This window comes from Momordica charantia (genome assembly GCF_013281855.1).
Source record: "Momordica charantia cultivar OHB3-1 chromosome 7 unlocalized genomic scaffold, Mcharantia_2.0 BLBB01000007.1, whole genome shotgun sequence".
NCBI lineage: Eukaryota > Viridiplantae > Streptophyta > Magnoliopsida > Cucurbitales > Cucurbitaceae > Momordica > Momordica charantia.
This window is the reverse complement of record NW_028275165.1, coordinates 19,003,156-19,030,441: the sequence shown is the minus strand read 5'-3', so window position 1 is coordinate 19,030,441 and position 27,286 is coordinate 19,003,156. Positions and strand designations below refer to the sequence as shown.

Genomic DNA, 27,286 nt, shown 5'->3' with positions numbered 1-27,286 from the left:
ATTAATTCATTTGCAATGGTAATCAATTAATTTGTAGACTTTATACTGTCCTCGTTCATTTGTATAATTTTTTTAGTTCAAATTTATATAATTATTTTTTTATGCATACAATAAAATAGTTATCGATAGGAGTTGTTTATGCAAGAAATTGTACAACCTCAAATTAACTCGAAACCGATCCCAGCTCCGATCTGAAACTCAAAGGGAAGATCTGCACAAGAGGGCAAAATCTCCGACGCTCAAGTCAGTGAGCAGCTCAGACTCAATATTAGGTTCGAGGAGAAATTTGATACCCGATGGTGAAATGAAGCCCTCTATTTATAGGTTTAGGTTCCGATAGAGGTTGCGACAGGAGGTTACCTTGGTCGGATTTGAGGTCAGACGTGTCGGGCTCCAGCAAATCGAGCTTGGATACTTTCTCGAAAACAACTGGTTGCTCCTCGATAGGAAATGGCGAGTCTTCCATCTCGGAACCTTCCGAGATGGAGCTCCGTAAATTTGTTCTGTCGGATCTTTCTTTAGTGGCAAATCCCCGTCCTACACGTGGCAATAGGATTTTTCACTCCCAAACAGGAGTAATTCGAAAAACTATTGGAAGAACTTCTTCGTCTCAAACATGGTACGAGGTCTTTTGGGTGAAACCAAAAGCAAAGTCATGATGGTTATGACAAAAGTAGACAATATCATACAATTGTAGAGATACGTTGGAATATTGGATACTCATTGTCTTTAACAGTTGAACGAGAGCAATACAGCGAATTGGTCACCGAGTGGTCAAAAGAAGAGGACACCCACCTCTGAAGTGTCCTCGAAAACAAATTTATATAGTTTATTGATTTTGAAAATTGTGATTAATATGGATGTACCCTAATTTTCCAAAAATCTATCTTCTTTCGAGGAGCTATACTTCACATATAGGCCCAATAGCTGGAAATGGACTTATTTGGCGAACTGAAATGTTGGTTACTGGCCCAATTCATGTCAAATTCCCTTTCTTAGTTCAAAAAACTATATGATATTGTTTTTTTTTCTTTTTTTTCGAGAACAATATTAAAAGATAGTGTTAAGTTATGCTCATATTAGCATGTATTATCTCTAGATCATTAATTGGCTACGTATTCAGTTTTTTGTTCTTTATTTTGAGAATTAAGTCAAGTATATATATTATTAAACCCAAAAAATTAAGTTAAGGAACAATGCTAAAGAACGCTCGGTAATTCAAACAATGACCTCTATTTTTAGTCTATTAATATTGGTAACAATGGCACCAAAAACTCTAGCAGCTCATTCACTCTCAATCCAAAACCAACAAACATGTATCCAAATAAATATTACAAACAAAAAAGTAAACCAAAAACCATCTACTCATGAAAACTCACACGAACTAACGGTTGAAAAGAAGGAAAAAAAAATTGATCATAAATTCATAGATGCTGTAACTAAAAGGAGAGCGATGAAGAGCAGAGATTTGGAGAAGAAGATTGAGCTTCCATTTGATGTCCCATCTTCTGTTGTTGGCACAGTTTTTGAGCCTCCTCCTGTAAAATCACATCCCCATTTTTCAGTATTGTAGTCATTTTAATACCAAAATTGAAGCTTTGAGAATTAATTTTGTTAGAAACAGACTGTTTTGTCCCTATCATTACCGGCGGGCTCCTCGCTTGGAGATTCTGGTGTTTCCGCCGGACTGTCCGCCGGAGAATTGGCTGCCAGAATTAACAACCCATTGGTTAGTAGTAGTTTTTTTTTTCCCCCTCTAATTTACCTCTGAAGATCTAGAAATTTAAATAAGATTCATATAGTTTCAATTCAATTTGGATTTTATTTCGCTTTCTGTCTAAGGTTAAAAAAGTTCAAGAAATGAATGATCCGAAATCTAATAAATGATTTTAATGAATTAAATTAAATTTGTTTGTTTGGATGTAAAGAAAAATTCTTTTTACTTATTAGCCAAAGTCCGCCTTTTTACAAACTTATTAAAGGGGGGACTTTTAATCTAAATTTATTAGGTATAAATTATAATGGTAATTTATTGTGAAATTCTAAAATCCTATGATATCTCATCATTTTGATTTGGAAAATTTTTTACATAAAAATAAGATTTCAAATCATTAAAATTATCGTAAAAGAGCATTAGCCTTTATAATTTTAAAATAGCAGTAAAAGTAGGAAAAATAATTAATAATAAAAATTTGCAAAATTCAAATATACCACTTTTAATTTTACCGAGTAAAAAATAGGAAAAAATGAACGATGTTTCTAGTACGGAATCGAATTCATAACATCCTGCTAAATATTTTGAAAGGTGAAATTGAAACTTTTAAAAACTTGTAATTTGAGACTTTTGGGGAGAGAAATCTGACCGTTGCAACGGCTGATGGGGGGAGTTTGAAGACGGCAAGCGCCAGGTAGTGCCAGCGCCAGAGTTTGATTGACGTTGATCCCAAGCGCCGAGGCGCCGCCGTTGAGGACCTGGCAGAGGCACTGCGGCTGCGAGCGGACCACGCTGCCCAGCTGCGAGCAGCACCTTGAAGACGGCGTCGACGAGTTTCCGGTGATGTAGTTGAGGCACGGCGACAGGCTGATCAGTACATTGCTGCAATCCGACGACTGAGCCCCCGCTCCCGCCCATAGCACTGTCATGGCCACCACTACCAGAACAACACCACTCGCCCCCATTTTTCTGGCTTCCATTGCCAAGCTTGCTCGGAGAAATTAATGTTGATGCTTTGGGGATGTCGGTTTTTCTGATGATATCTGTTGAGTTGGGGGGAAGTGGATTGTGGATTGTGGATTGTGGATTTATATGGAATTTAGGGAGAGATGAATGTTGGGTTTTGTTGGTGAACTAATTTTCCTACTTTGTTTAACGAATCTCTCGTGAGAATTTGGAAGGTTGGTGATGAAGGCCAAATTTGACAAAGAACGCGTCATCGTTAAGTTAACGATTTAATTCTGTAAGTGAATTCCACAAAAAAAATTTGGAAACGATGAGCATCGAATTATCGAACTTGAACAACTCTATAACAAGGTTATCGAACTAATAGCTAAAGTTTGAATGGTAATCGCTTGTCTTGCAGCGTATCTCACGTCTAGAATCTCGAAGATAACTGCTGTGTTGCACACAAGACTCCAACAATTATCTCTCCTAAATATATCCATAAACGACCTAAGAAAGGTACACAATCTTTTCAAATTGAGATTTCTCTCTAGAATCTCATTGACGAGAGCTTTTGAGTGTTAATTTTTTGTTTTTTATTATCATCCATCGTGTTCAAGTGTTCTTGGAAATTTTAAAGTTTTTATCGATTTTTAAGTTAAAACAAGTGGTTCAATTCTACATGACCCAATTGGAAACGCTTAGTTTGTAAGAAATATTCCTTTTTAACAAGTAAGCTTTCTTTGAATTAGAGATAACGAACCTTTTCACGTCTCTACAATATTATAATATTGTCTACTTGAACATCGTCGGAGTTTTGTGTGCTATTTATCTTAAATTATTTAGTATGGATTTGGAAGAAGTTGAGACCTTGGCCAATCATCAAGTTACAAATCTCCTTCCTTGGTCAACAAATCCAAATTCTTCTGAGAAAGGGCTCAAAATGTGCCACCTCATGCCAATTCCCACCTGCTTCCACTTTCAAACCTTCAAAATTTTCACATGTTTGTTAAAGTAGTTGAGCTCCAAAACCAACTCTCCATCAACTCTGTCCAATTTTCCCCTCTCCCTATAAATCCCTCACATATTCCTCTGTTCTGAAACAGAGCACACCAAATTCCCAAACTCCAACTCTAAAAACACATCTCACAAAGCCAAAATGCAACTTGTGAACCCCTTCTCACGCCTTGCCTTGGTGCTGCTGCCTATGGCTTTAATGGCATTTCTTCTTCTTCTTCTTCCGGTGAATGGACAAATCAATATGCCGTGCAGCGCCTCGATGCTCTCGAGCTTCACCCCTTGCTTGAACTTTGTCACCAACAGCACCGGCAATGGCACTTCCCCGACCGCCGACTGCTGCAATGCACTCCGATCTCTCGCAAGCGGCGGCCGGGACTGCCTCTGCCTCATTGTCACCGGGCGTGTCCCCTTCCAAATTCCCATCAACCGGACTCTAGCCGTCTCTCTTCCTCGCGCCTGTAACTTGCCCGGCGTCCCCCTCCAATGCAATGGTATGTGATGTATCTTTAAAGGGAAGTTTTCTTTTTCTTTCTTCTTTTGTCACAAAACTTAACTGATCTGGGCACCTATGTTTCAGCCGCTGCTGCCCCTGTTCCTGCTCCAGGTCAGTGCCATTTCTGAATAAACTTCATCTTTTTCTTTCTTTCCTTAACTCAGCATTGAAATTTACAGGTCCGATCCCTCTTGGACCAGCTCTCTCCCCTGAATCTTCGCCGTCGCCGTCGGTTACTCCTCAAGGTAATCTCTCTAATCTCTTAACCAAACTTCTCCCAATCGTCTGAAAAAACTTGCCTTTTTTTGCAGCGCCGGAACCCACCACTCCGGATCTTTCTCCGGCGGCTGAAAATCCATCTTTCCCGGTTGGCCCCGAAGCTCCCACTGGGACCGCCGGAAGCCGCCCGGTTCTGACCCCGTCCGCCGCCGTGGCTTCAAACAGTTTCTCACCTTCTGTTCTGCTGCTGGGATTCGCGGTTTTAATTTTTAAATTCAACTGAATGTATAGAAGAGAAGAGGAAGACATTATTTCCTCAGGATTTCGATGTGTAATTTTCATTATTTTTCTCTTGTATGATAATTATTTGTCGGAGTGATTGGAGTTTTATGATTCTGTTCTCTGTTCGTGAGGATGCAAATTTTTACTAAACGGTTAACAAGGGTATTTTGGGGAATACGTAGCTCTTCGTCTTCCCGCCATTTATAATCGTTAAAAAGGGGACTTGTAATTTAATTCTAACGCTTCGCTAACGAACTAAAACCCTGAAGAAAAGAAGTCTTCGAGTTGCTTCAATTGTTCGCTTCGAGTTGCTTCAATTGTTCGATCTCTGCAATTTCCTTACGAAATTCAGCCATGGCGGCGATAATTGGCGTCGTGAACGCGGCTATGCCGCTCTTTCTTTCGTTGATCGCGTTTCTCACGGTGTCGATGTCGGTGGTTGCGATGTCGGCACGGTCTCCGGTGACGGGATGCACCACCAGAGAGCTGCTCTTGCTCTCACCATGCTTGCCGTTCATCTCTGCTCCGCCAAACAATCTTTCCGATACGGTTCCCTCCGCCTGCTGCGACGCATTCTCCTCCGCTTACGACTCTGCCGGCGGCATTTGCCTCTGTTACTTTCTTCGTGAACCTCAGATTTTAGGTTTCCCGCTGAATAGTTCGAAGCTCATCGCTCTGTCTTCGCTTTGTCCTCTCAGTGGAGTGCTTTCCGAGAATCATAGTTCTCTGAACTCGATCTGCGCTGGTATGAATTCGGAATTATTATTCTCCATCTCGTTCTCTATATATGACTGGAATTTCTTGATTCTTGATTTCCTTGATTCTTTTTCCCCTTACAAGTTACAACTCAGACTCGAGATTCTTGTTTTCCGCTGGTTTTATCGAAGCAATATTTTATTAATGTGTTGCTTACGCTATCAGCTTCACAGACTCTGCCTCCCCTTCAAAGCGCGAAGATTCCAGGAATCGAAGAGCCTGATAGTCCTGGTAATTCTTCTGATTTCTTCTTATATGTATAATTTATTTCATCAATCTGGATTACCCGTGCTAATCGAATGATAACACAACTCAGGATGAAGTCAAATCAAATCATAATTTCACCTTTTAATCAGCAATTAAGATTGAATTAAATCTCATCTTCCTCATGACTCTAATATTTAATAGCTATTTGAGATCAATTAATAACACTATTAACTATTATGACCCTAAATTGCTTGCTTACGACTGTGTTCAGATGACGATGATACACCAGCTCCTGGGACGGGCTTATCACCACCACCATCTGCAATTGTATCACCATCAGCACCTGCAGATGAACCGCCACCGTCCCCGTCTTCTGCAACAGCTAAGTGTTTGCCAGCAATAAAAGATTGTATTGGTTTGTTCTTACCAGGTTCCCTCCTCTTCCTCATCCACATTCTGTTTCACTTTTAGATCAGTTTTTTAACACTTCGAATCGTAGTATAACCGTGGTGAAGAAGCCCGTGTCATCATGCTGTGTTGCATTGTAATGGGAAAGTGTCAAAGTTCTTATAATTGTATTTTTTTCCACTTGATCAACAGGATTCCATGTTCATAGAATCAATAAACATACGACAATAAAACAAATTTATGAATCTTCTACTTGCGACTACATGATGGCGTGACTAATAAAGAGCAACTTATCGATCTCCAGTCGGGAGTTTTTTTTTTTTTTTCAAATAAACAAAGGGAAATGTGAGAAACAATCACTTGTTTTTCTCTTTCAAAGCTCTCTCCAGTTGGATTTGTCCTAGTTATATACATTCCCTGTAAATATTTGATGACATATGGCATTCTGCTGACATTTGAAAATAATAATCAGACTACAAAAGCATATGACTTCCAAAGCCTTTGACTTGATCAAGATTTTCATATTATAGGAGTAATATTATTCTGACTTTAGCACGATTAGACAAAACAAAAGTGATCTTGGACATAACCATAGTTTCCTAGGCATCTACAAAGATCTAAGTAGAGAAAAAGTAAGCAAAAATTTTCTTTCTCCACTTCATTTCTGGATCTGTAGCAAAAGTTACTTCCAACCATCAGACCATTCAGCTTCATCAACAACCGGAGTAAGAAATTCCACCTCCGGCTGCTCTTGATTCTGCCCTGCTGCTGCTCCTTCAAACCCATAATTCTGTTCCTCTTCGTTATTGCATAGATTATCCTCATCTGTGGGATCCTGTCTTTCGGGAAGGGGACAACCTTGATAGGAATCTTTGTCAACACACTGCCATAACAGCTTGCTCCAGTAGACATCCTGCCAAAACGAGAAGTTATGCCATAATGCTTTTCACATGTTTCCAAATCTGGCAGCCATTCTTTTCAAGCATCTTCTTAGTTATTAGAGAGCCCCCAATGCCCAAGACACTTCACAACACCACACTTCACAACACTACGGGTGCAGTGTATTTATAAGAGAGAGTAATGTGGATGTCAGGCAAGATTCAAATTCTTTATTTGAATGAAATTCACAAGTAACTCGATGCACAACAAGTCAATGAAGAGCAATGTTATTTGGTTTAACTCTATTTTTGAACCTTTTTCTCGTACGTGGGACTCTATCTTCTTGGGTAGATAATCAATCATGTAAGAACCAAGTGGAGAGCAAAGTAAAAGGTCCAACAAGGAGACGAGACAATAACATTAAACTTGATGGTAATATGCCTATCATGAATAAACTTAAGAGTACACCATCCCTTAGATCCAGGAAAATAATATTTCAATAACGTAAAAACAAATTTTATCAATAGTATTTTAGATGAACACAAGTTGAATCTGAACAACATTTAGTAAAGTAGTAAAAATCACCTGATTGATTATATGGGGATTGCCAATAATAACCAGAAGAGATATAGCCCGGGTAACAGCCACATTAAACCTTCTTGGATTACTTAAGAACCCCAAACAGTAGGTTCTGTCAAACTCATTGTGTTTGATTGTTGATCGAACAGTAGAAACAATAATCACTTGCTTCTCTTGTCCTTGAAATTGTTCTACACTACCAACCTTTATATCAAGCATATTCAGGCTTTCAAGGGCTCTCCTTATTTTGGTCACTTGTTGTCGATAGGGTGTTATCACCCCAATATTTTCCTCGCTCAGACTTCCACCGGCTGTCAATTTCTTTATAATCTCTACGACCTTGCTTACCTCGATTCGGTTAAACCACGATGGATTGTTTCCCTCCCTCTCGTCGCAGCCTTGGATACCGAAGAAAAGAACAGGATACTCCCTATTGGGAAGTACTTTAAGAATATCTTCTGTATCCGTGAGGAAACTTTTCTCATCTTTACAAGCAATTAGTTCACCACCATAGAACAATGTGGAAGGAAGATGCAAGATATCCGGATGACATCTATAGTTTCTTAACAACTTTGTTACATAGTTTTCATCCCCAGTGCTGTAATATTTACATTCAAAAAGCCTTTCCAAATATGACTTACCCAATCCATAAATGTCTGCTTCTTTAGAGTAAATTACTGGACCTAATTGCATGGGGTCACCAGCAAGTACAACAACTGTTTTCCTTAGACAGAGGTTGGATACAGGAATTAAGGTTTCTGGTTCTGAAGCCTGCCCAGCCTCATCCAAGAAAATGTGAGAGAAGTGACCACGCTTGATATCTTCAGCATAAAGAAGGGAAGTACTCGTATACGTCGATACAACAATCCGATAGCGCACTAGTGCACTACGTGGAGGACACTTGAAGATTTGTTCATCAAAGAAGCAGTACTGAAGGTGATCGGGCTTAATGTCCTCGTATTGACGTGTGCTTGCATTTAGCCTGAAAACGTCATTATCTCGAACTTCAACGCCCTCCTCACTGAGGAGTTTATCCAGTATGTGGTCTGCAGCACTATTTGAAGGAGCACAAACAAGAATCCGAGTGTTCTTTCCTGTTGTGTAAAGCTGGAGGATAGCTTCCACTAAGGTTTGAGTCTTACCTGTACCTGGAGGTCCATGAACTAAATAAGGTGGCGCTCCTCTGCAACCGAGGATCATCTGAACGGAACGCATCTGTTCCTCGTTCATATTTTGAGTTATAGGCACCAGTGGAGTAGTCTTGATATGTCTTTTCTCTGAAAACTCATATGGGAACAGAAACTCCTTTGCCAAATTTTCTGCAGCATCAATAGCCTGATATAACCTTCTCATGTTGATTCTGTTATAAGTGAACTGAACATTATACATGTTGTTATCTCTGTGGTTGAGGTGAAATTCGGGGGCAAACTTTAGGTACACTTCATCAGCCTCAACATGATGAATGTAGCCCTGCACAAAACTGGAACTGATTATGGAATGTGAACAAGAACATTCTGAATATTAAACCAAAGAAAATTATGCACATAACTTTTTCGTTCGATAAAAGAGTATATAGTTATTCATGATTTGACAAGAGAGCAAGTAAGACATTGTCAAAACCCATTCAATTCTACCAGAATCCAGCCACATTTCCTAAGAACCCTAGCAACCTGATGATGTGAATGTTCGTATAAAAAACAGTTTCTCAAGAGTAGGAATAGTTTCTAAACATGATTGATTGCCTATGCATGAGAGAAGAAGAAGACTCAATATTTATGCAGACCTAGACCTGATAAGTAGAAACTGAGTCAGGTTCGTAAGGCATCTTGGCAAGAATATAGTCTCCATGAACTAGCGAAGGCCTTCGCTCCGCGAGCCCTGGAACCTCGAGGGACAAAAATTGATTTCCCTTTCTTTTCATAGCCACACGCTCCATATCATAGGCTCTCATGTCCTCCTGTAGGCAATAATTAACCAAGTTTCAAACAATCTCAAAAAGAAATGCGTAAATACATTGACATCCTCTTATTCACAAACAAAGTTTTTCTTACCTCCAATTGTATTTCTTCCACGTTCAACAATGTCATGAAATAGTGAACATAGGTATCTCTCTTAAGTCCTTCCCGAACAACACTAGGAATCTCTCTTCTACCAACTACATCTCTAACTTCACTGGGGACGTCATAACGAGGAATCCAATTCCTGAATCCCGGACCTTGCGTTCGAGAGGGACGCGAGCCGGGTACATAGGAGTCAACTACCTCGTGCCTCTTCTTCCTATCTCTCGAATACGGCTTCCTCGAAACCAACGACTGCGAAATCTTATCATCGGCCAACAGGAAAGAAACTCGCTCTATTCTCTCATTCCCAACGTCAAAATGCACAACAGTGGTGTGCAATCCAATTTCCTTGGGCTTGCAAGACAACCACACAGTAAGAGTATCATCCGGATGGAGCATTCTATCATCCAACGTGAAAGCCTCCAAGAACTCTTGTAAAGCTTGTATGTCAGCATTGGCCGAAGGGGGCTCCATTAGAGAGAGCGTAAACGAGTTTTCGGGATTAGATGCATAAATATTAACAGCCCATAGGTCGATGGATTCGTCGGTGGTGTTCCTGAGAGTGATTGCATCGGCCACAGTTTCTCCGACGAAAACTGATTGGGGTTTGCCATTGACAAAAGGGAATGGGACTGAAATAATAACTGGACCTTCCTCGAGAGGATTATAACTGCAAACAGATTTATCATCTTCATAGTCGATGTAGGAAATCTCTCCTTTCTCTTTAATGACGGAGAACTCTTCGCCCCATTTATCACCAAGCGTTCCCATTATGAACAGGAAACTGAGAGGAGAAAATGGAAATCATAAGAAACAAAACAAAACCCAGAATTCGGTCAACAGCAAAATTAGAACAAAGAGAGAGACGAATAAGACTCACTGTTGCGTTGATCAAAGAGTTCGGTCCACTTTGCAGTAGAAAACTCGTCGCCTTCACTAAGAACTCATCATCTCTCGTAACAATAATTTAAGAACAAGGGCTCAGATTCACCTTGGCGATGTATAAATATTTATTGCCCTGCCTTTGGAATGACAAATCTGCCGAAATATCAAAATAATAAATTTTGGAAATTGGATGCAATTTTACTAACTAAACCCTGAAATTATATCAGGAAATAGAGTGTTTGTTTGATCGCCAATAATATGGTTAGGTTTTGTGGGTAATTGAGATTACCAAAAAAGAGAGGCATTATAAAACAACTTTTGTTTCCTGGTACACTTTAGAAGTCAATGTGAGAGTCCTCTTAAATGACCCCACCTAACTCTTTATTTATTCTTCTTAGTATAAGAAAGGTATAATACTCCGTCTTTTAATAAAAAAGTAGATGTCATTTACTGTTATTACAACACGCACTAGTGCCTACCAAGAATCTTAATGTGTGGGCCTCGTCACAATGGCTCTCTTCACGCATCAAGTTCGGATATAGACAAAATATTTGTGAACAAATAATAAATAAATAAGTGAAATCCACTCTCAAGGTTCACATTTTTTATCATTTATTTCAAATTTTAAGTGTGTTAAAGAACCGAATAAACTTTAAATAATTTTGATTGGATGTTCACAATTAATAAAAACAAAAAGAATGTATTACATTTACTGTTATGCCCTTATTATTTTTAAAAATATTATATTAATTATAATATAATATTTTAATATGCAATGAAATAATAATGTCAAATAACAGTAAAAAATAATGTCAACTGTATATAAGGAAATCATTTAATTAAACCAACCTAAATAAAAACTTGCAAATAAAATTAAAAAAAAAAACTTTAGAAAAATCTTAAAAACAAATTATTTCAAATCTGAATAAAAATAATCTATACATTTATTATAACAAAAAAGAAGTAAGCATAAAAATGATTATTTAAAAATTTTAGGGATCAAATAAACACCTACTCCAAATCTCAAAAACTAAAAATATTAATTTTAAAACTTATAGTGATCAAATTGACACCTACAGTGTGTTTTTTTTTTCTCTCTTCTTTTGAAAGATATCAGTTTTACATTTTTTTCAAACCATCAGATGTCAATAGGAAAGTAGAAGATGCGTCCTGACTTCAAGATTTATAATCCATTATCCTAAATCAAAGCTGTTCAAGAAACAGAGACACAGCTCAAGTGGAAGCCCAAGCACTCCCAATCAAGACTGATGAATGACATTAAAAGGGTAATGTTCTGGAACAATACAATGTCAAATTCTCAGACTGGAAGAGCTCCAGTATCTTTAATGGATTGACGCCATGCAACCTCTCTTGCCCCATCCTTGTCTACAATCTTGATCACAAAGTTTGGTGGAGCCACGACCAGCCTCGAACGGATCTCCACGATGCACTTATCAACCAACTCGATCGCTTCCTCGACTGACATGCCGCTGTGGTAGTGCCTATCCATCATAGAGAGTGAAAAGTAGGATCCATAACCAAAAGCACCCTTCTCAACCTTGTGAAGCGTGGCAATGTAATCGATGTAGTAAAGCGACGGGCCGGTCTCCTTGTCATACCCAGCCAGGAGGATATTTACAGAGTATGGATTCTGAAAACAAAACGTTGCAGTTATGAAACATTTTAATAGCTTCAGAAGTTATTCTATGACACTTGATAGATAGTTTAATACATGGGGAAGAGAATTCTCTAGATATTCAAATACGGGAAAAGGAGATGGCATCAGAGAAGTTATGGTGACACCATGTCTAAACATGAACATTCAGAACTTGGCAGGGTGAGATGCTTCTTACTTGAGAAGAAGACATCATAAGTTGACCAACAAAGTAAATAAATAAAAGATGGATATGCAGGATTCAGCCCCGGTCAGGATGTTCGTATAACTATGCACGCAATCAGCAGAAACTTTATAAAAGCAGCTTCATTATGAACATTTCTCAAAGAACATAAAGGGATGTGTTTCAAAAGTTGATGGGCTTTAGATAATTAGATTAGATTTTTAAATTTAAAGATATCATCATATATGCAATACATAAGACTTGGACTTTGTACATGCACAAGTCTAGCATATTTCCTATTTTTATATTGGATCCTACCATCTCAACCTACCATCCTCAAAAAGCCATTCCCGATAAGTACCAAACTGATCTCGTCTTTTACGGAACCAATACCCTTTTGACTGTACAAGAATATGTGGAAGGTGGCATGTTTGGAAGAAGTCACTTATGATAATCATCCACATATAAAATGTAATCTTAATGCCTGAAAGTTGGGTAGGGTGCGCTCGTAACTTCCCTTTAGACCTAGCTGCTAATCCTTACCTGCTACCTAATAGTTCTACCAAAAAAACTTTTACCATCTGAACCAGCTAATCTAACCATTGGGCTCAAACATTACATCCTATGGTGATGTAGAAGCACCAAAATTACTAAGCCTCAGCTGTATGCTTCCAGATCTTGCTACTCAAAATACTCACTTTTTTTTTAGATAAGAAAAATACTCACTTTTAGTATGCAAATTATGAGAAATGAACAACTACCCAACAGCATGCGTAGTTTCTTACCTTCCCAGACATCTTATTAGGGCAAATGATAATAATGCTAAACCAGAGGTCTACACATTAGACGTGTTACGGAACTCTCGTAAGAAAATAGTATCAACTCCCAAGACTCTGAATCTTCATAGATAGAGCCTATAAATATCACAAGATTTAACTTGTTTGCATCATCATAGAAACAACCACCAAGGATTTTTGTCACCAAAAGTTCGTTCCTTTTCCAACTTAACACTAGATCCCATTTTCTTATCCCAAAATATAGAGTACATTGAATAACAGAGAGGAGAAAGCGTAGGCATTTGCTTCCTAACAAGAATAAGAACCAACTCTGAGCGAATTTAACATTTTCCAGATAAGAACAAGAACAAACTACTACATCAAGTTTAACAGTCTGGCATATAGTAGCCTAATGCAAATCCTCCCCAAACTAAAAAACATCCACAACCCAGAAAACTAAACTACCATGAAGTAAAGAACTAAGGAAGGTCAATATACTTTCATCACTGAAACCAACCCCTTGAATTTCAGTTCAGGGGGATTATGAGTTCACCAGAACTATAGTATGGTGAGATCAGGACAGCTATATCCCATACCATATAACCCAAACTGAATCATACAAAGGTAAAGGTTGAAATGGAGCTCCAAATACCCAGAAGAGACCTAACAAAAACATTTCAAATCACCAAAAAAACGAAGAATTAATTTATGTACCTTCCTCAAGGCAGTGGCGAGCTCGCCTCGGGTAAAATTAGCAGCAGCAGCAGTTGTGAGGGGGATCCCATTTCTGAATTGGTACAAGGAGACGTTCTTCTGAATGTACTCGGTGAACTGAACCCTACATGGACTCGAACAAAAAGAACAATAAAAATCCCAGAATACCGAGAAAACGAAATCAAACTGCAGAAGCTCTGTAAACGAACCTATCACCAGGCTCGCCGCTAGCGGCGACGAGCTTGTGAGAGTCGAGGACCATAATCTTGTCTTCGTTGGATTTATGGACCAAGATGCTGTGTACTGCCGAAGAATCGGCAGCAACAATGGCAAAGCCATTACCCACCAGGCCAAAAACACATTCCATAATCTTGTTCCTTAGAAATCAACACTCTTTCGATCCTTCGCCTCCACTGAATTCTTTCTTCCCTTTTCTGTTTATAAGATGTTCTTTCAGTTTCCAATCGTATGCCACCAAAGTGCCAAAGGCAGCGACTTGAGCAACACGTTGTTGTCTTCGTAAATTTTGCAAAAATTGGCAATTTTATGAGGGCGTATTATTCAGAAGAGTGCTTGCATTTGGGCTGAATTGGGCCTCGAGGCCCAACCCACTTTCGGAGCATGGATTACAACTTACAAGACTCCAACCTTATGAAAGAACTCATACAACTCACTTTAAAAATTTTCCGTTCAGCAAAGTGAGCATGAACGTAATTTAGTGGCAATTGACATATACTTCAAATTTTCAACATGTTGTACTCAAAAGAAAAAAAAAGTTTCAACCTAACTTTTTTATATTTTAATACTTTTTTAATTATATTTTCTTAATTGATATTAAACTAGGGATGACAACAGGATGGATCCGAGGTCCAATCTCAACCCTGCCCCGTTGGAGATTTTTTCTCATCCCCAAAATTTTGGGGGTGAGGGCAGGGCAGGGATTCCCTTATCGAAGATGGGTTCCCCTCGAGGAACCCGACTCCGACATATACATATACATATACATATACATACATATACATCTACATATACATACATATACATATATATATATATATATATATACATATACATATGTATATATGTATGTATATATATATATATGTATGTGTATATATATATATGTATGTATATATATTTATTTATTTATTTATTATTTATTTATTAATTATTTTAATTATTTAAAAAATATAAACTTTTTCTTTTATGGAATATTTTAAAATACAACTAAATACAATTAAGAGTACTTTCCCTCCATCCCCGCCCCGACTCCGCCGAAGACCCCGTTTAGGATCCTCATTTGACCCCACCCCCAATCAAATCGAAGGTTTCCCAACCTTATCGAATTGGGTACCAATGGGGATAAGGTCCAACAGGTATTTTTGCCATCCGATTGAACACCAACTCGAGCATGATTTAATGGGCGTCATCCATTCATAAAAGCTTACTAATTCAATGATTACAAGTTTAAAACACAAACGCTAAAATGTTTAAATCTGAACACAAGCATTAAAAAAATATGCCGATCTTATTTCTTATTCTTGGCGTCCAACACTACATCTTGAGACATTAATACGAATATAAAAATGGAAAAAGGACTACCACAGAAACAATTTACCTGAGTAATCATTGCACAAAATATTAAATAAGAGAATGGATTCTCTTTAACCTAGTTTGACACAGTTTTTAGGGCTGTATATAATTCAGGCTTAGCATTTTTTTTCCTTCTTTTTTTGGTGGAGGGAGGGGGGAGACAGAGATACAAGTAGAATAGAGAGATTCAAATCTAAAACCAATGAATTATGGAGGCATCACTAGTGGGTACATAAGTTTGTGAGAAAAAGAAAACTTCAAAGACAACTGACAACTTTAGGGGAAAATTGGTACCAATGTTTTGGCATTATAGGCAGGCAAATGCATCTGATTGAGGTGTCAGTAATGGCTAAGAAGACACAAGAAATGGGCTAGTCTCTACAGTTTACTGGGTCCATTCACTCGTGAGTTTAGATTAGTGAGAGGGGAAGGAGGGTATGGACTGCAGAATCAGTTTCCGGCTGATTCTAGGCGACGGCCTGAAGTCGCCTTGCGGCGGAGGTAGAGTGACCCTCTTACTGTTGGGAGAAACACTCTTCACACCTGTGTTAGAAGAGCAACAACCCATACAAAGAGTTCCAGGCATCTCATCCTCACAGGGAGTTTTCTCAAACCTGGGCTCTGTTTGAATGATGCCATGCTTCTCGAGTTTAAATCGAATGCTCGGTCTAGAGAAGGGCTCGTCGTCAATGAAAGATGGAAGTTTCCTCTTCAACTGGAATGACAGTGGAATCAATGATCTGAAAGGAGCAACATTTTTATCAACGGTTGTGAATCATAACAGCTTTGTTCAATCATAGTTTGATTCTTACCTGCGTGGTCCTCCTGGTAGTGATGCCAAGGGAACAGCATTGATTGGGTTCTGCTGATCTTCATCACTCTGTATTTCTGCATTTTTTTGGCAATGCTCTCTTTCTTCTTCCTCTCGTTCGGTCTCAGTTCCTCCTATTAGAGCTGACTCTGGAATCCAAAGAGATTGGAATATGTAAAGAAACAAGAATTCCAAGCAAGGACATTGTTGTTTGATAAGAAATAACGAACAACAACTTCATATGTGGCCAGAATTTTGTAATCAACACTCAAAAGTAAGGTCATATGCTGGCTTTTCAGAAACCAAGTTGAGCTTTTAAAAGAAAGAACATACTTGGTCACTTAATCAGGCAAGCCTATTGTCTGGTTAGAGAAAGGTGGGAAAAAATGCAACAAGCAGATTTAGATGATTAACAGGCATTGAAGTCGGATATGTATGGCCAAAAGTGATGTCAAACTCACCATCTTTCTTTCCGAATGCGTTTTTACAACCTTCACATCTGCAGTTGATGGAGCATCCAACACCGCCCTTTTTAAGAACAAAAGCACCAAGATCAGTTCAGATATGACGTTTAACTTAACATACCAGAGAAGAACTTGACAAAAGGAAGGGAAATAATCAAATAACCTGATAGCACTCGCAGTATTTCTTTAAGCAACTTGATTTCTTGCAGTTGCATCCTCGTTTATGTCGCGCTGAAGCTGGAGTTTTGTTCGAATCATCCTGCAAGACCAACTTATCAGGATCAAACTGCAAGCCACGGTGCAGACAAATTCTTTAACAAAGTGGCAGAGATTCAAAGCATACTATCTAACCCCAAGTTCAGAAACAGAATCAGAGTTCAGGATCACTTTAGGAGCAAACGCAAGTGGATTGCGAGATTCAATCTGTCTGCGAGTCTCGAGAACCACAGCTTCATGTGTCGGTTTGTTGAAGCAGTCTTGACATGAACATGGTTCTATGCAGTACACACCAGCAGCAAAGCATTCACAATATCTGAACAAAATTACTGGTTTAGATTGAGATATTGACGTTATCAATATGAATACAAGTGTACACAAACTGTTTTTTTTTTTTCTATATCCGTATGTCCTCCAGCTTGCGCACACCTCAACTAATCACGGGTCAACCGCCTGACCTTACTATATATGGTTACAGTTTGAACCCATTCTCACTCTAAGGCCTTTGCTATTTGAACCCTTTGTATCCCACACTAATTTACCATTAAACTTTACTCAATGACTAATATTTATAGTAATAGAGATATTGCCTACTTTCAGTCCAAATGAAATCTTGATCCGCACTAAAATTTTGGGGAAATCTCATAGCAATGGCATCAGCAAGTCTATAAATAGATGAAACATTGTCACTTACAGTTTCAGGCACCTAGATTTCTTGCAATTGCAACGTTTACACGCCCCGATTCCAGCATTATCAATCCATTTCCTACGAATCCATTCACAAGTTGTTAGAAACAGCCATACAAAGCAACCAGCAAACAAAAAAGCTAAAATGACTACAATCCAAAATTTCCATGGAGAATAGATTCAAGCTTCACACCTATTCTTCTTAGGGTTGATCTGATCGAGATCTTCCCCAATTGGAAGCGCGGGCTCTTGAAGAGGGCTTCCTCTTTCAGGAGTGGAAGAAGCCAATAGGGGCTGATCTTGACTGGAATTGGGGGCATAAAATGGGGCAAGATTCGGCTGTGTTTCAGAGCACAGATTCTCCGAATCGGAACGCTTCAAAGTCGCGGCGAGAGCATTCAAGTGCAATCCAATACCAGGAAGAGTGCATCGAAATGCATTGCCAGAAGAAGTCAGAGAGAGAAGATTCTGATTAGGTTGAGATGAAGAAGAAGAAGAAGATGAAGAAGAACCACGGATTGAGGAAGCGCCGTGTGCCGCCGCCGAGGCGCTGGTCTGGGGATTTCCCGCCATTTCGAAATCTAGACATCGCCTCCGCATATTGCCGCGGTGTAGGTTAGAGAGAGGCTAACACAAGAATCATACACTCTCTTCATCAGCTAACAGTGAAACCATAAATTCATAAATAATATGTTCTTTTCTATTTTCCATTTTATTTTTTTCTTCGATAATTCAGAGTCTTGTTAGTTACTTTTTAATATGTATGTGTGTAGGTAATATATAAAATTTTGAGAACTAATAATAACAAATAATAATGTTCTTCCTTTTCTTTTTTTTTTTCAAAATTGACAGATAAAAAAGATAAAATAATTTTTAACTAAGTAAATAGTTGTTAATTTTTTTGTAACACCTCAGTTTTATTCACCGAAAAAAATAACATATTTTTTAATCTAATTTTTCTTTTGAAATTTGTGCTCTCAAAAAAAAATATTATGTCTTGATTTTCTATTTTTTTATTATATTCCTTCGAAATTTAATAATTGTCAACAAGTGATTTGTGTATAGTTTTCAACATTGTTCAAAGATCTATGACTAAAATAGAAAATCATAGATTAAACAAAGGAATAAATATTAAGCGTATAAAGAACTAACTTCCAAGAAAAAAATCAACAGAAGAATAAATTAAATTATCAAACTCAAATCCTTTTCTAACAAAAAAACAAAAAGAAAACTTAGTTGTCAAATCGCTATTGTTTTTGTTTAATAAACGAAAGAACAAACAACAAAGCATTACCTCACTATTCCCCTTATGCTTTGTTTTGACAATTTAGTCAACATAATTGAGTATTTAGCGTAAAAAAAACCTCAATTATCATCATTATCAATACTAAAAAAATACACTCAAGTAGTTTTAATTAAACTACAAATTTATCAAATTTTGGACCATTTGATACGATCAACAAAATTTTTAATTTAACCATTATTATCGTATTTTTTATATTTTTCTAGACACAAGAGACAAGATATCTATCTAAAAAGTACACTATTATAAACTATTTTTCACTTTTAATACCATAGACTCAATCTTTATACTTCAAAATATAATCACCAAATCCTTTAAAGAAGGAAAAAAACATAAAAAAGACCAAAAAGAATATTTGAACAAAACATTGTCAAATGATTCGTCAAAACAGAGTGGGACACAATAGACAGACCCAATTCAATTCAATCTGAAAAAACAAACAAAACAAAAATTTCCCCAGCAAAAAAAAAAATTAAAACTTTACCTTAAACGAAACACAAATTTTGTCCACATTGCCATCCTCTGCTTCATTAATCACCTCCACAGCCTCGGAGCTAACCGGACAACGGAATATCAAAACCTCGCCGGCGGCGGTTTCCGGCGGCTGAATCGTCGTCGGAGTTGGAGAAACTTCCGGCACGAAAATCCCCAGTAACTGGTCCATGATTGTAACCGCTCCTTCATTTGCAGGCGGGGATCTCGATGGGTTTGGAATTGAGTGATTTGGCCTGCAAGTGAAAATAAAAGGGATTTAAAGAAAGAAAGAAATTAGAAAGTTAATTGAATTGAATTGAATGTAATTTGTTTGTTTGTGTTACCTTGGTGGGGAAGTGAATACTGGGAGGGAAGGGAAAGAAATGTTATTGAATGTGTGAGTAATGTGAATGGATTTCAGAGGCTTGATGGGAGAGAGGGTGTTTATGAAGTTGAAAACTGGCGAATCCTGCAGTGAAGGAGATCAAACAGAGAATTTCGTTACTGTAAACGCTATGAAAAAAAATTTACCAGATCTCCAGAAATTTGGTGTTAAAAAAAAAGCCCCAATTCAGAAACTTGAGAAGAGAACTCCCGATTCCAAATTACAGAACGAGAAAATGGAGAAGAGTTAGACCTCGAATTTGGGGTTGTGGGTGTTGTCTGGAGTGGTGTCCATTATTGTTGAGTCGACTCAGTAACTCGGCGTAAAAATCAGTGGTTTGTTCATTGTGAGGCGTTGATGGAGAAATGAAGAAGAAGAAGAAGAAGAAGAAGCGGGAAAGTGAAGTGGGATAACGCAAAGGCTACCATTCAATTCTTCTCTCTCTCTCTCTCTCTCTCATCTTTTGAAAAAGTAACGCCTCCACCGTTCTCTTTTTTAACTGTGCCCTTCGATTTCCCGGCCCAAATTTTTCCCTTTTTCATTTTTCTTAATATAATTTTCTTTTTATTTCCGGAGCAGGTGGTCCAATACCTGTACATACGTAAGAGGACCATTGTTTGGTAGGGGTTGCATCATGTGACTTGAACTAGTACAACTGTAGGGAGAAGTTGATCGAACTCGATCTTTTGTTCGGATAATTTGTTAATATATATATATATATATATATATATCCATTGAATTATATTTATATTGATATTTTGAATCAACTTGAACTTAATTTAATTATATATGTGATTATAAAACTTCTTTGATTGTTTGTATTTGAATCCTCACCTATTTGTTTGAACTCAAAATAATATTAATGGTTATGTTGATGTCCAAAATGAGCATAGCTCATCATCTGGATCATGATTATGTTGTCACCAAATATCTGCTCATTCAATATATTTACCTCAACTAGTCTATGTAAGTCCAGTTATTTTCAACGTCACATTGATACTCATATTCGAAGTCATGTTATTACCAACTTAAACCTAGCTCAACTGGTTAAGGTTTATATTCCAACTGAAAGGTACGTAGATTTGTGACATATTATCAATTATTTGCTTCTCTGCAGATTGCTAGTACAAATTCAGTCTAAATTTAAAACATTGCCTTATATAAATATTGTACTTGACTGTGTCATTTTTAGATACTTTGTTAAAATTAACTTATATAACAAATAATAAAATAAATAAATTAAATTTATGAAAAAGTTGAAATAGTAATGATAAAAATATGGACAGCGTTGAAAGAAGGGTTTGGTATCTATATACGGCTACAAATGATTAAATCCAAGTTGACCAAGTCTTAAAAGTAAAACCTCCAACATGGACAAACATTTGGGGGACAATTTCGTAATTTCATCACTTTTCTTTTGCTCTTTTATTTGTCAGTTATGATTCTTCTGACTTGGTACTGAAACTGAAATCCTAATTATGTGTGTGATTTATGAGAAATTATTTTAAAATGATTATACGTAATTAATGGTTAATAGCAATGATTGATGGAGAAAAAAACGTCTCTAATTAAAATAATATTAACGTCTTTTTTTTTCTTTTATAAGGATTTAAACCGATAAGATTTTAATTTGAGATATGTGTCTTTATCAGTTGAACTATGTTCAAATTGACGTGTCCTAATCAATTTAAATGTTAGCGCTTTAATTAAAAGAATATATAATTACATGCTATAAAATTATTATACTAAGATTGTATTCTCTTAATCATTCACGACAAAAGATATTATATTTTTTTAATTATTTTTCTTTATGATTATTTTTAGATGAGTATCTATAGTACTAGCATGATTCAAATTATCTTTTTCACCACTTTCAACCATTTCAATTGTCTAAATAAGTTTTTGTCAAAAAAAAATGTCTAAATAAGTAGTCACATCAGCAATACTAGTCTATCCGATGCGAAGATAATTCTAGGTGATTCATAGACTTGCCTTTGGCTAATTAAATTAAGACGCTCCCTTATCCAAATGAGTCATAGCTCAAATACATGTGAAACAAGAAAATTGTAAGACCTACAAAGTCTAAAAAGTTTCAAGTCACATGAACCTTAGTGCTAGACGAGACTAATTCATTTGTAGTTAATGACATGTTCTTGTGTTATATGTCGAGTTATAAGAATGTTGCACCTTAAACCATCCATAGTCATGTCAAATTATTGTGACATCGTAACAAATCAAAATTACAATTATGACCAAGCAACCCCTGCCCAGTTAAACTCTATCAGGTTATGTCATGGTCAATTTAGGTTGAATATATAAAATCTGCAAACAAAATCGATTGATCCATAATAGATTGAACCATGAGAACGAATCAACAGGGCTATCACCTTCTTTGGCCAGATCTTCCAACCTTTTCACAATCACAGTTCACTTCATCCTTTACCTCGTAAATTCGGTAAAGTTGCTTGTTGGTTTTTCCATCATCCAATCCACAACAAATCGAATGAAACCTGGCGAAAAATAAGTGAACACTTTGCTGAGGTACGAAGCTTCGTGTTTGTTTTTCTTCAAACCCCTAATCCTCTTTCGCTCGCCGCTACTAACAAGGCCTATAAAGACAATTATCTACATTGGTATAAGACCTGTTAGGCAAGATCAAAAGTAAAGTAGACAATATCAAATAATACCGTTGTCCTTAACCATCATGACCCTAGATATTACTCTTACTCTATCCATCTACAAGGTTGTTCCAATTTCAAAACTAACAGGTAACTGGTTTAATTTAAACAAAAATTAAAGGATGGAATGGAAGTAAGTAAAAGTTTGGAATACAAAATTGCAAAGGGGAATGAAACTCTTTTCTTTTTTTTCCCCCTTTTACAAAAGAAATCCAGATTCGTAAATCGTAAATTATAATAAGCAAAAGACATAAAAATCGGACGACAGATCGTCAGACGTTGGGTTTTGGCGGGCGACAGATTTCAAAGCCAATTTAAGGACGTGGGAGAGTGGGCGGGCGCGTGTAGGGTATGCGTCCTTCTTAATTAAGGGGGAGGGTCCTTAAACTCCAAGGGCAGACATCACGTGACCCACCACATTTATTTCTTGAATTTATTATTATTATTATTATTTTTTGTTTCTCTTGGGGGACGAAACACTAACTCCCACATTCTCTGAGGAAAGAGGTGGACGCGTAATTATGGTGTCCACCTCATGCGTATTTACTCCATCACGTGCTTTTTCTCACCATTTTTTTCTAATTTTTATTTTTATTTTCAAATTTTGACTGACATGTCGTTCCAGGGTAGCACGACATGGTTCTTTCATCTTTTCCGTTTGGATTGGATGGTTAAAAATTAAAATATTGTATTTTAGAATCTAAGCTTTTGATTAATGGAATAAAGTTCGAAGTTGACCGAATAGTGTACAACTGGGCTGGATGGCAATTCATGTTGTCACGGTGAGAAATTACCCTTTTGTCATCCTATTGATAGGAGTGAAAAATTATATTCATGGATGGACATATATCATTAATATATTTGATAGAATCTATTACCAATTTAATTTACCATTGGTGTGATTTATTGGTGATAGAAGCTATTTTAGTATTTTTGATGAATAAGTTTGGGCGGACCTTTTTTTTTAATTTAAAATTTTGTTCCTATGTTTCAAATTATTTAGACTTATTTTGCGACATGCACGTGCCTTTGTTATTTGTATTATTAATCTTTTCAGTACAACAAATTGAGGATATGAGGGGATCGAACTTCCCACATCGAGGGAAGAAGTATATGTTAATTACCGCTGAATTATGTTCATGTTGGCGTGTCTTTCTTATTTATTCTAATATTTTAAGTCTCAACATTTTTTATAGCCTCGTTTGAGATTTGGTATATAATTAGTTAATTTTTTTAATAATTAAAATTTATGTGAAGGGTCAATATGAACTTAGTTTAGTGGCACCTATCTCCGACCAAGAGGTCATGAGTTCGAATCCCCCCTCCCACTTATCATACTAAAAAAATATAATCTAATCTTAGAGACACTTTTGCTCTGAATCGGCTCCACCAAACTTGGCCCATTGGGCTACGGGTGTTTGTTAAGATGAAGTGCTAACGGCAGCCCAACTCATAATTTATGGGCTTGGTTGGGTTGGATTATAACATTTTGAGATTTGGCTCATAATCAAATTCTTCTCTTTATCAGTTGAACAAATTTAGGTGGATCCAACATATGTTTGAAGAACTCTCAAACAAATAAGTTTGGTAATCCTTCTTAAACTTTTATAACATGATCAACAATTTTCTTCTTCTCCTTCTTCTAAGCGTCTCCATATTCAATCAAATTAGTTACTAAAACTCTAATTATAATTGGTTGGGAGGTACCAACCTGAACGTAGTTTAATTGGTTAAAACATATAACATTGATCAAAAGTCGTACTGTGAACTCCACCCCACGTGTTGTTGCACTACTAATTTATAAGATTTTTGTTCCTTTGACTTTTGAAAATGAAATATAGGGATCAGGGCAAAAATTTAAGTCTAAATCTCATTTTCTTATCACATATAAATAATTTTTTTATGTATGAAAAATTGACAATGTCAAATTATTTTAAATCAAGCACTGCTTTCAAATGACAAAACTAAAAAAAAAAAAAAAGTGGTTTCCTCGTCGGACAACAAAAGCATAAAGGGAGCGAATACGATTCCTCTTTTACTTGTCTGCCATTTTCACGGCCATTATCTGATTATATGTTTAAATTACTAATTTCTCCAAACTATTTTTTGTCAAACTAATATTAATAAAAATAACAAATCGTATAAATTTGAGTATAATTTAATGAATAAAACACTAGTTTATTTTTACTAAAGTTAAACGTTAATCTTTCACAGTTAGCAATAAAGGAAAGCTTCATATTTGTTCAAATTTTAGATCTCACCAAAATAATCTATGAATCGGATTGTTTGGAAGCGATTCATCTTATCTTGAGAGAGAATAAGATTTGGCTAAAAAAATATCTCGAGGAAGTGGTTGTTGTGCATGTTGTATCGCATATCAAAAGAATCGATTTCATCTCACTCCTCTATTTTATTGTCTTCAAGCTATTCTTAATACTTTTTTCATTCCTTATATCTTTGTCGCATTTTAAATATAGTTCGAGTGACTTTTATCTTTCAATGAAATTTTCTCTTTTTCAAAAAAATAATCTCCCAATATTATATCATAAAAAATAAATAAAAATAATACTTCCACTTCTATATTCATTATCTACTTAAATTTATAATTTCCTATTTTTTTTTCTAAAAAAAGCAAAACTGTACGAGTAAATTTTTATGAAACAAGAAAGTGAATAAGAGTATGTTTGGGAGTGATTTTAGTCTCACCAAAATTATTTTTCTCATTTTACGTATCATTGTCAAACATTAGTGTTTCAAAATAAAAATTATTTTGACAATGATAAAAGTGATTATAGTCGTGGTAGAACTATTTCCAAACCTATTCTTTAATTAATATTTGACAATAATATACAAATAATAAATTTATGAAATTTAACTGCACCAACATCGCTCTCAAATCCGTCCTAAATATAAATGATTCGTATCATTGAAGAGAATATAGTGTCAATAATTGTTGTGTCCCACTTCTCCTCAGAAAGGCTTTGTGAATTTCCATTTTTTTCCATGCAAATCAGATCACCTTATCTTAATTTAACCATCGTCTAACTCATTCAGAAGAAAATCAAAGAAAATAGATAATGGATATGGAACGCAAATTCTATCACCTTTTTATGGCTAAATTATAGGTATGATCTCGAAATTTTTAAGTTGGTGTGTAATAAATCTCTATTTTTTTTTTTTACAAATATTTAATGGGTTTTTAGGTTTATGAGTCTTTAAACTTTAAAGATAATCTAATAAACTTTATGAATTTTGCTCTTATAAAGTTTATTAACTTATAATTTTATATATCTAAAACATATTATAGGTGAGAAACTTATTAGAGATAAAATAAAAATTCAAAGATCTACCCTGACACTACAAAATTTAGAGACCCTTTTTAAAAATTTATGAATCTACTATTTTTTTTAAATATAACAAATAACACAAGTATTTTGTATTGTGTCCAACCTCCCTCTTTTTGTAGATTTTCAAAATTTTGTATTAAACGCATGGCCGTAGCGTCCGGTTGTTGGTAAGGAGTGTCGGCGGGCGGTACTCACACAAGTAAGTAAAGGACTCCACTTGACTAGTAATGAAAAAGTCCTTTTACTCAAATAAATAGTTGGAGTTTTAAATGATTTTAAACCGAAGAAATTAAACTTGTGATTTAATGTTTTTTTAATTAAAATTGATATGAGTGAAGATTAAAAAATATATCAAATTCTTACCAATAGCATATCAATTATTATTATTATTATTATTATTATTTGCAAAGGTCATATCAATTATTTGATCATATAGTCAAATTTGGAGGAATAGAGTCAATTTATGATGATGAAGAAGAAGAGTAGAAAACAAAGGAGGAAACAATGCAATATGGGAAGAGACACTTTGAAAATAATTTATAATTTTTCAATTTCTTATAGTTATATTCTAAAAAATAAATAAAAATAATAAAAGTAAAGTGACGTGTGCTTGTTTTTGTTTTGTTTTTCTTTTTTTGGTTTCTTGATATTCAATAATTTTGAGAATATCCATCGTTTATTTGATAAGAAATTGATGTGGACGGTTGTGCGACCCGATACATTCTGTTATGCTCCTGCCTATCTGTGGGGCCATAAAGTGGAGAGAGAACAGAATTGAAGGATGGGAGTTTTTTTTTTCTTTCTAAATATTATTTTGCGCTTATAATTTCAATTTTTTGAAATGTAATTTTAAATGGTTTATTTTAGCTTCTAAACTTTCAAAATATCATTTTAATATAAATTAATGTAAAATAAAACCTATTAATACAAAATCAAGACTAGATTTTAAACATTTTATTAAATAATGTATCGATTTGAAATTATAATAAAAACAATAAAACGACTCACGATCATTTTTTTATAAATAGAGAGATCAAATCAACAAGGTACTGAAATTTAGATTGAAATAGATAAAAATTACCATTACAATTACTAAAATAAATATTTTGAAAAATATTATTTAAACAATTTTTCTTTTAGATAGAGACAGCGAGCTTTTACAATTCACGAGGCCTATTGGAAAATTTTGACATTTTATCTCTCGTGAAATAATCACATTCACTTGACCCAATCGTGATTAAAGAAAAAAAAAGTATTCAACGTAGCATATATTGATCTAAAGGGACTAGGATTAATTAGGAAGGAATGAGTTCAAATCCCATGATGGCCACCTACTTTAGGAATTAGCAATTCTTATGACGTAAGTTGGTCCGGACACTTACAGATATAAAAGCTCAACTAATTAAGATACATATTTTCAAATAAAAAATTGTGGGTTCGAATCCTACATTTTGTACTAAAAAAAAGTATTAATGGTTAATTTAAAAAGAAATTTGCACTGTATTTAGAATTTAGATTAGGGAAAGTAAACCTATCTTAAACAATCTCATCCT

At 35.9% G+C, this 27,286-nt stretch overlaps 6 protein-coding genes across 6 annotated transcripts; 2 read left to right on the top strand and 4 right to left on the bottom strand.

Moving 5' to 3' along the window:
- Positions 1-1,214: 1,214 nt before the first annotated feature.
- LOC111009815 (non-specific lipid transfer protein GPI-anchored 26) lies at positions 1,215-2,868 on the bottom strand. Its single transcript, XM_022283022.2, has 3 exons — positions 2,364-2,868; positions 1,647-1,706; positions 1,215-1,538 (listed from the first exon to the last, which is right to left on the bottom strand). Exons 1-3 carry the CDS (start codon positions 2,692-2,694, stop codon positions 1,417-1,419), a joined length of 513 nt encoding a protein of 170 aa, XP_022138714.1. The 5' UTR covers positions 2,695-2,868; the 3' UTR covers positions 1,215-1,416.
- Positions 2,869-3,678: 810 nt separating this feature from the next.
- Positions 3,679-4,781, top strand: LOC111009675 (non-specific lipid transfer protein GPI-anchored 20-like). The gene is made up of 4 exons (XM_022282842.2): positions 3,679-4,170; positions 4,257-4,283; positions 4,352-4,417; positions 4,484-4,781. Exons 1-4 carry the CDS (start codon positions 3,819-3,821, stop codon positions 4,672-4,674), a joined length of 636 nt encoding a protein of 211 aa, XP_022138534.1. The 5' UTR covers positions 3,679-3,818; the 3' UTR covers positions 4,675-4,781.
- Positions 4,782-4,887: 106 nt separating this feature from the next.
- LOC111009674 (Bifunctional inhibitor/lipid-transfer protein/seed storage 2S albumin superfamily protein) lies at positions 4,888-6,400 on the top strand. Its single transcript, XM_088126640.1, has 3 exons — positions 4,888-5,418; positions 5,595-5,660; positions 5,908-6,400. The coding sequence occupies exons 1-3, from the start codon at positions 5,028-5,030 to the stop codon at positions 6,105-6,107; spliced, it is 657 nt and encodes a 218-aa protein (XP_087982766.1). The 5' UTR covers positions 4,888-5,027; the 3' UTR covers positions 6,108-6,400.
- A 130-nt stretch (positions 6,401-6,530) lies between these two features.
- Positions 6,531-10,713, bottom strand: SDE3 (P-loop containing nucleoside triphosphate hydrolases superfamily protein). Its single transcript, XM_022282838.2, has 5 exons — positions 10,443-10,713; positions 9,554-10,346; positions 9,292-9,459; positions 7,509-8,972; positions 6,531-6,957 (listed from the first exon to the last, which is right to left on the bottom strand). The coding sequence occupies exons 2-5, from the start codon at positions 10,331-10,333 to the stop codon at positions 6,727-6,729; spliced, it is 2,643 nt and encodes an 880-aa protein (XP_022138530.1). The 5' UTR covers positions 10,334-10,346; positions 10,443-10,713; the 3' UTR covers positions 6,531-6,726.
- A 905-nt stretch (positions 10,714-11,618) lies between these two features.
- Positions 11,619-14,296, bottom strand: LOC111009899 (proteasome subunit beta type-2-A). The gene is made up of 3 exons (XM_022283131.2): positions 13,985-14,296; positions 13,776-13,899; positions 11,619-12,098 (listed from the first exon to the last, which is right to left on the bottom strand). Exons 1-3 carry the CDS (start codon positions 14,140-14,142, stop codon positions 11,766-11,768), a joined length of 615 nt encoding a protein of 204 aa, XP_022138823.1. The 5' UTR covers positions 14,143-14,296; the 3' UTR covers positions 11,619-11,765.
- A 988-nt stretch (positions 14,297-15,284) lies between these two features.
- Positions 15,285-20,164, bottom strand: LOC111009547 (protein tesmin/TSO1-like CXC 2). The gene is given in 11 exon segments (XM_022282661.2): positions 15,285-15,792; positions 15,794-16,108; positions 16,181-16,328; positions 16,641-16,707; positions 16,807-16,902; positions 16,995-17,175; positions 17,554-17,625; positions 17,740-18,173; positions 19,334-19,577; positions 19,668-19,792; positions 19,961-20,164. Coding segments are annotated over 11 exon segments (1,770 nt in total). The 5' UTR covers positions 20,003-20,164; the 3' UTR covers positions 15,285-15,746.
- Between the last annotated feature and the right edge of the window lie 7,122 nt (positions 20,165-27,286).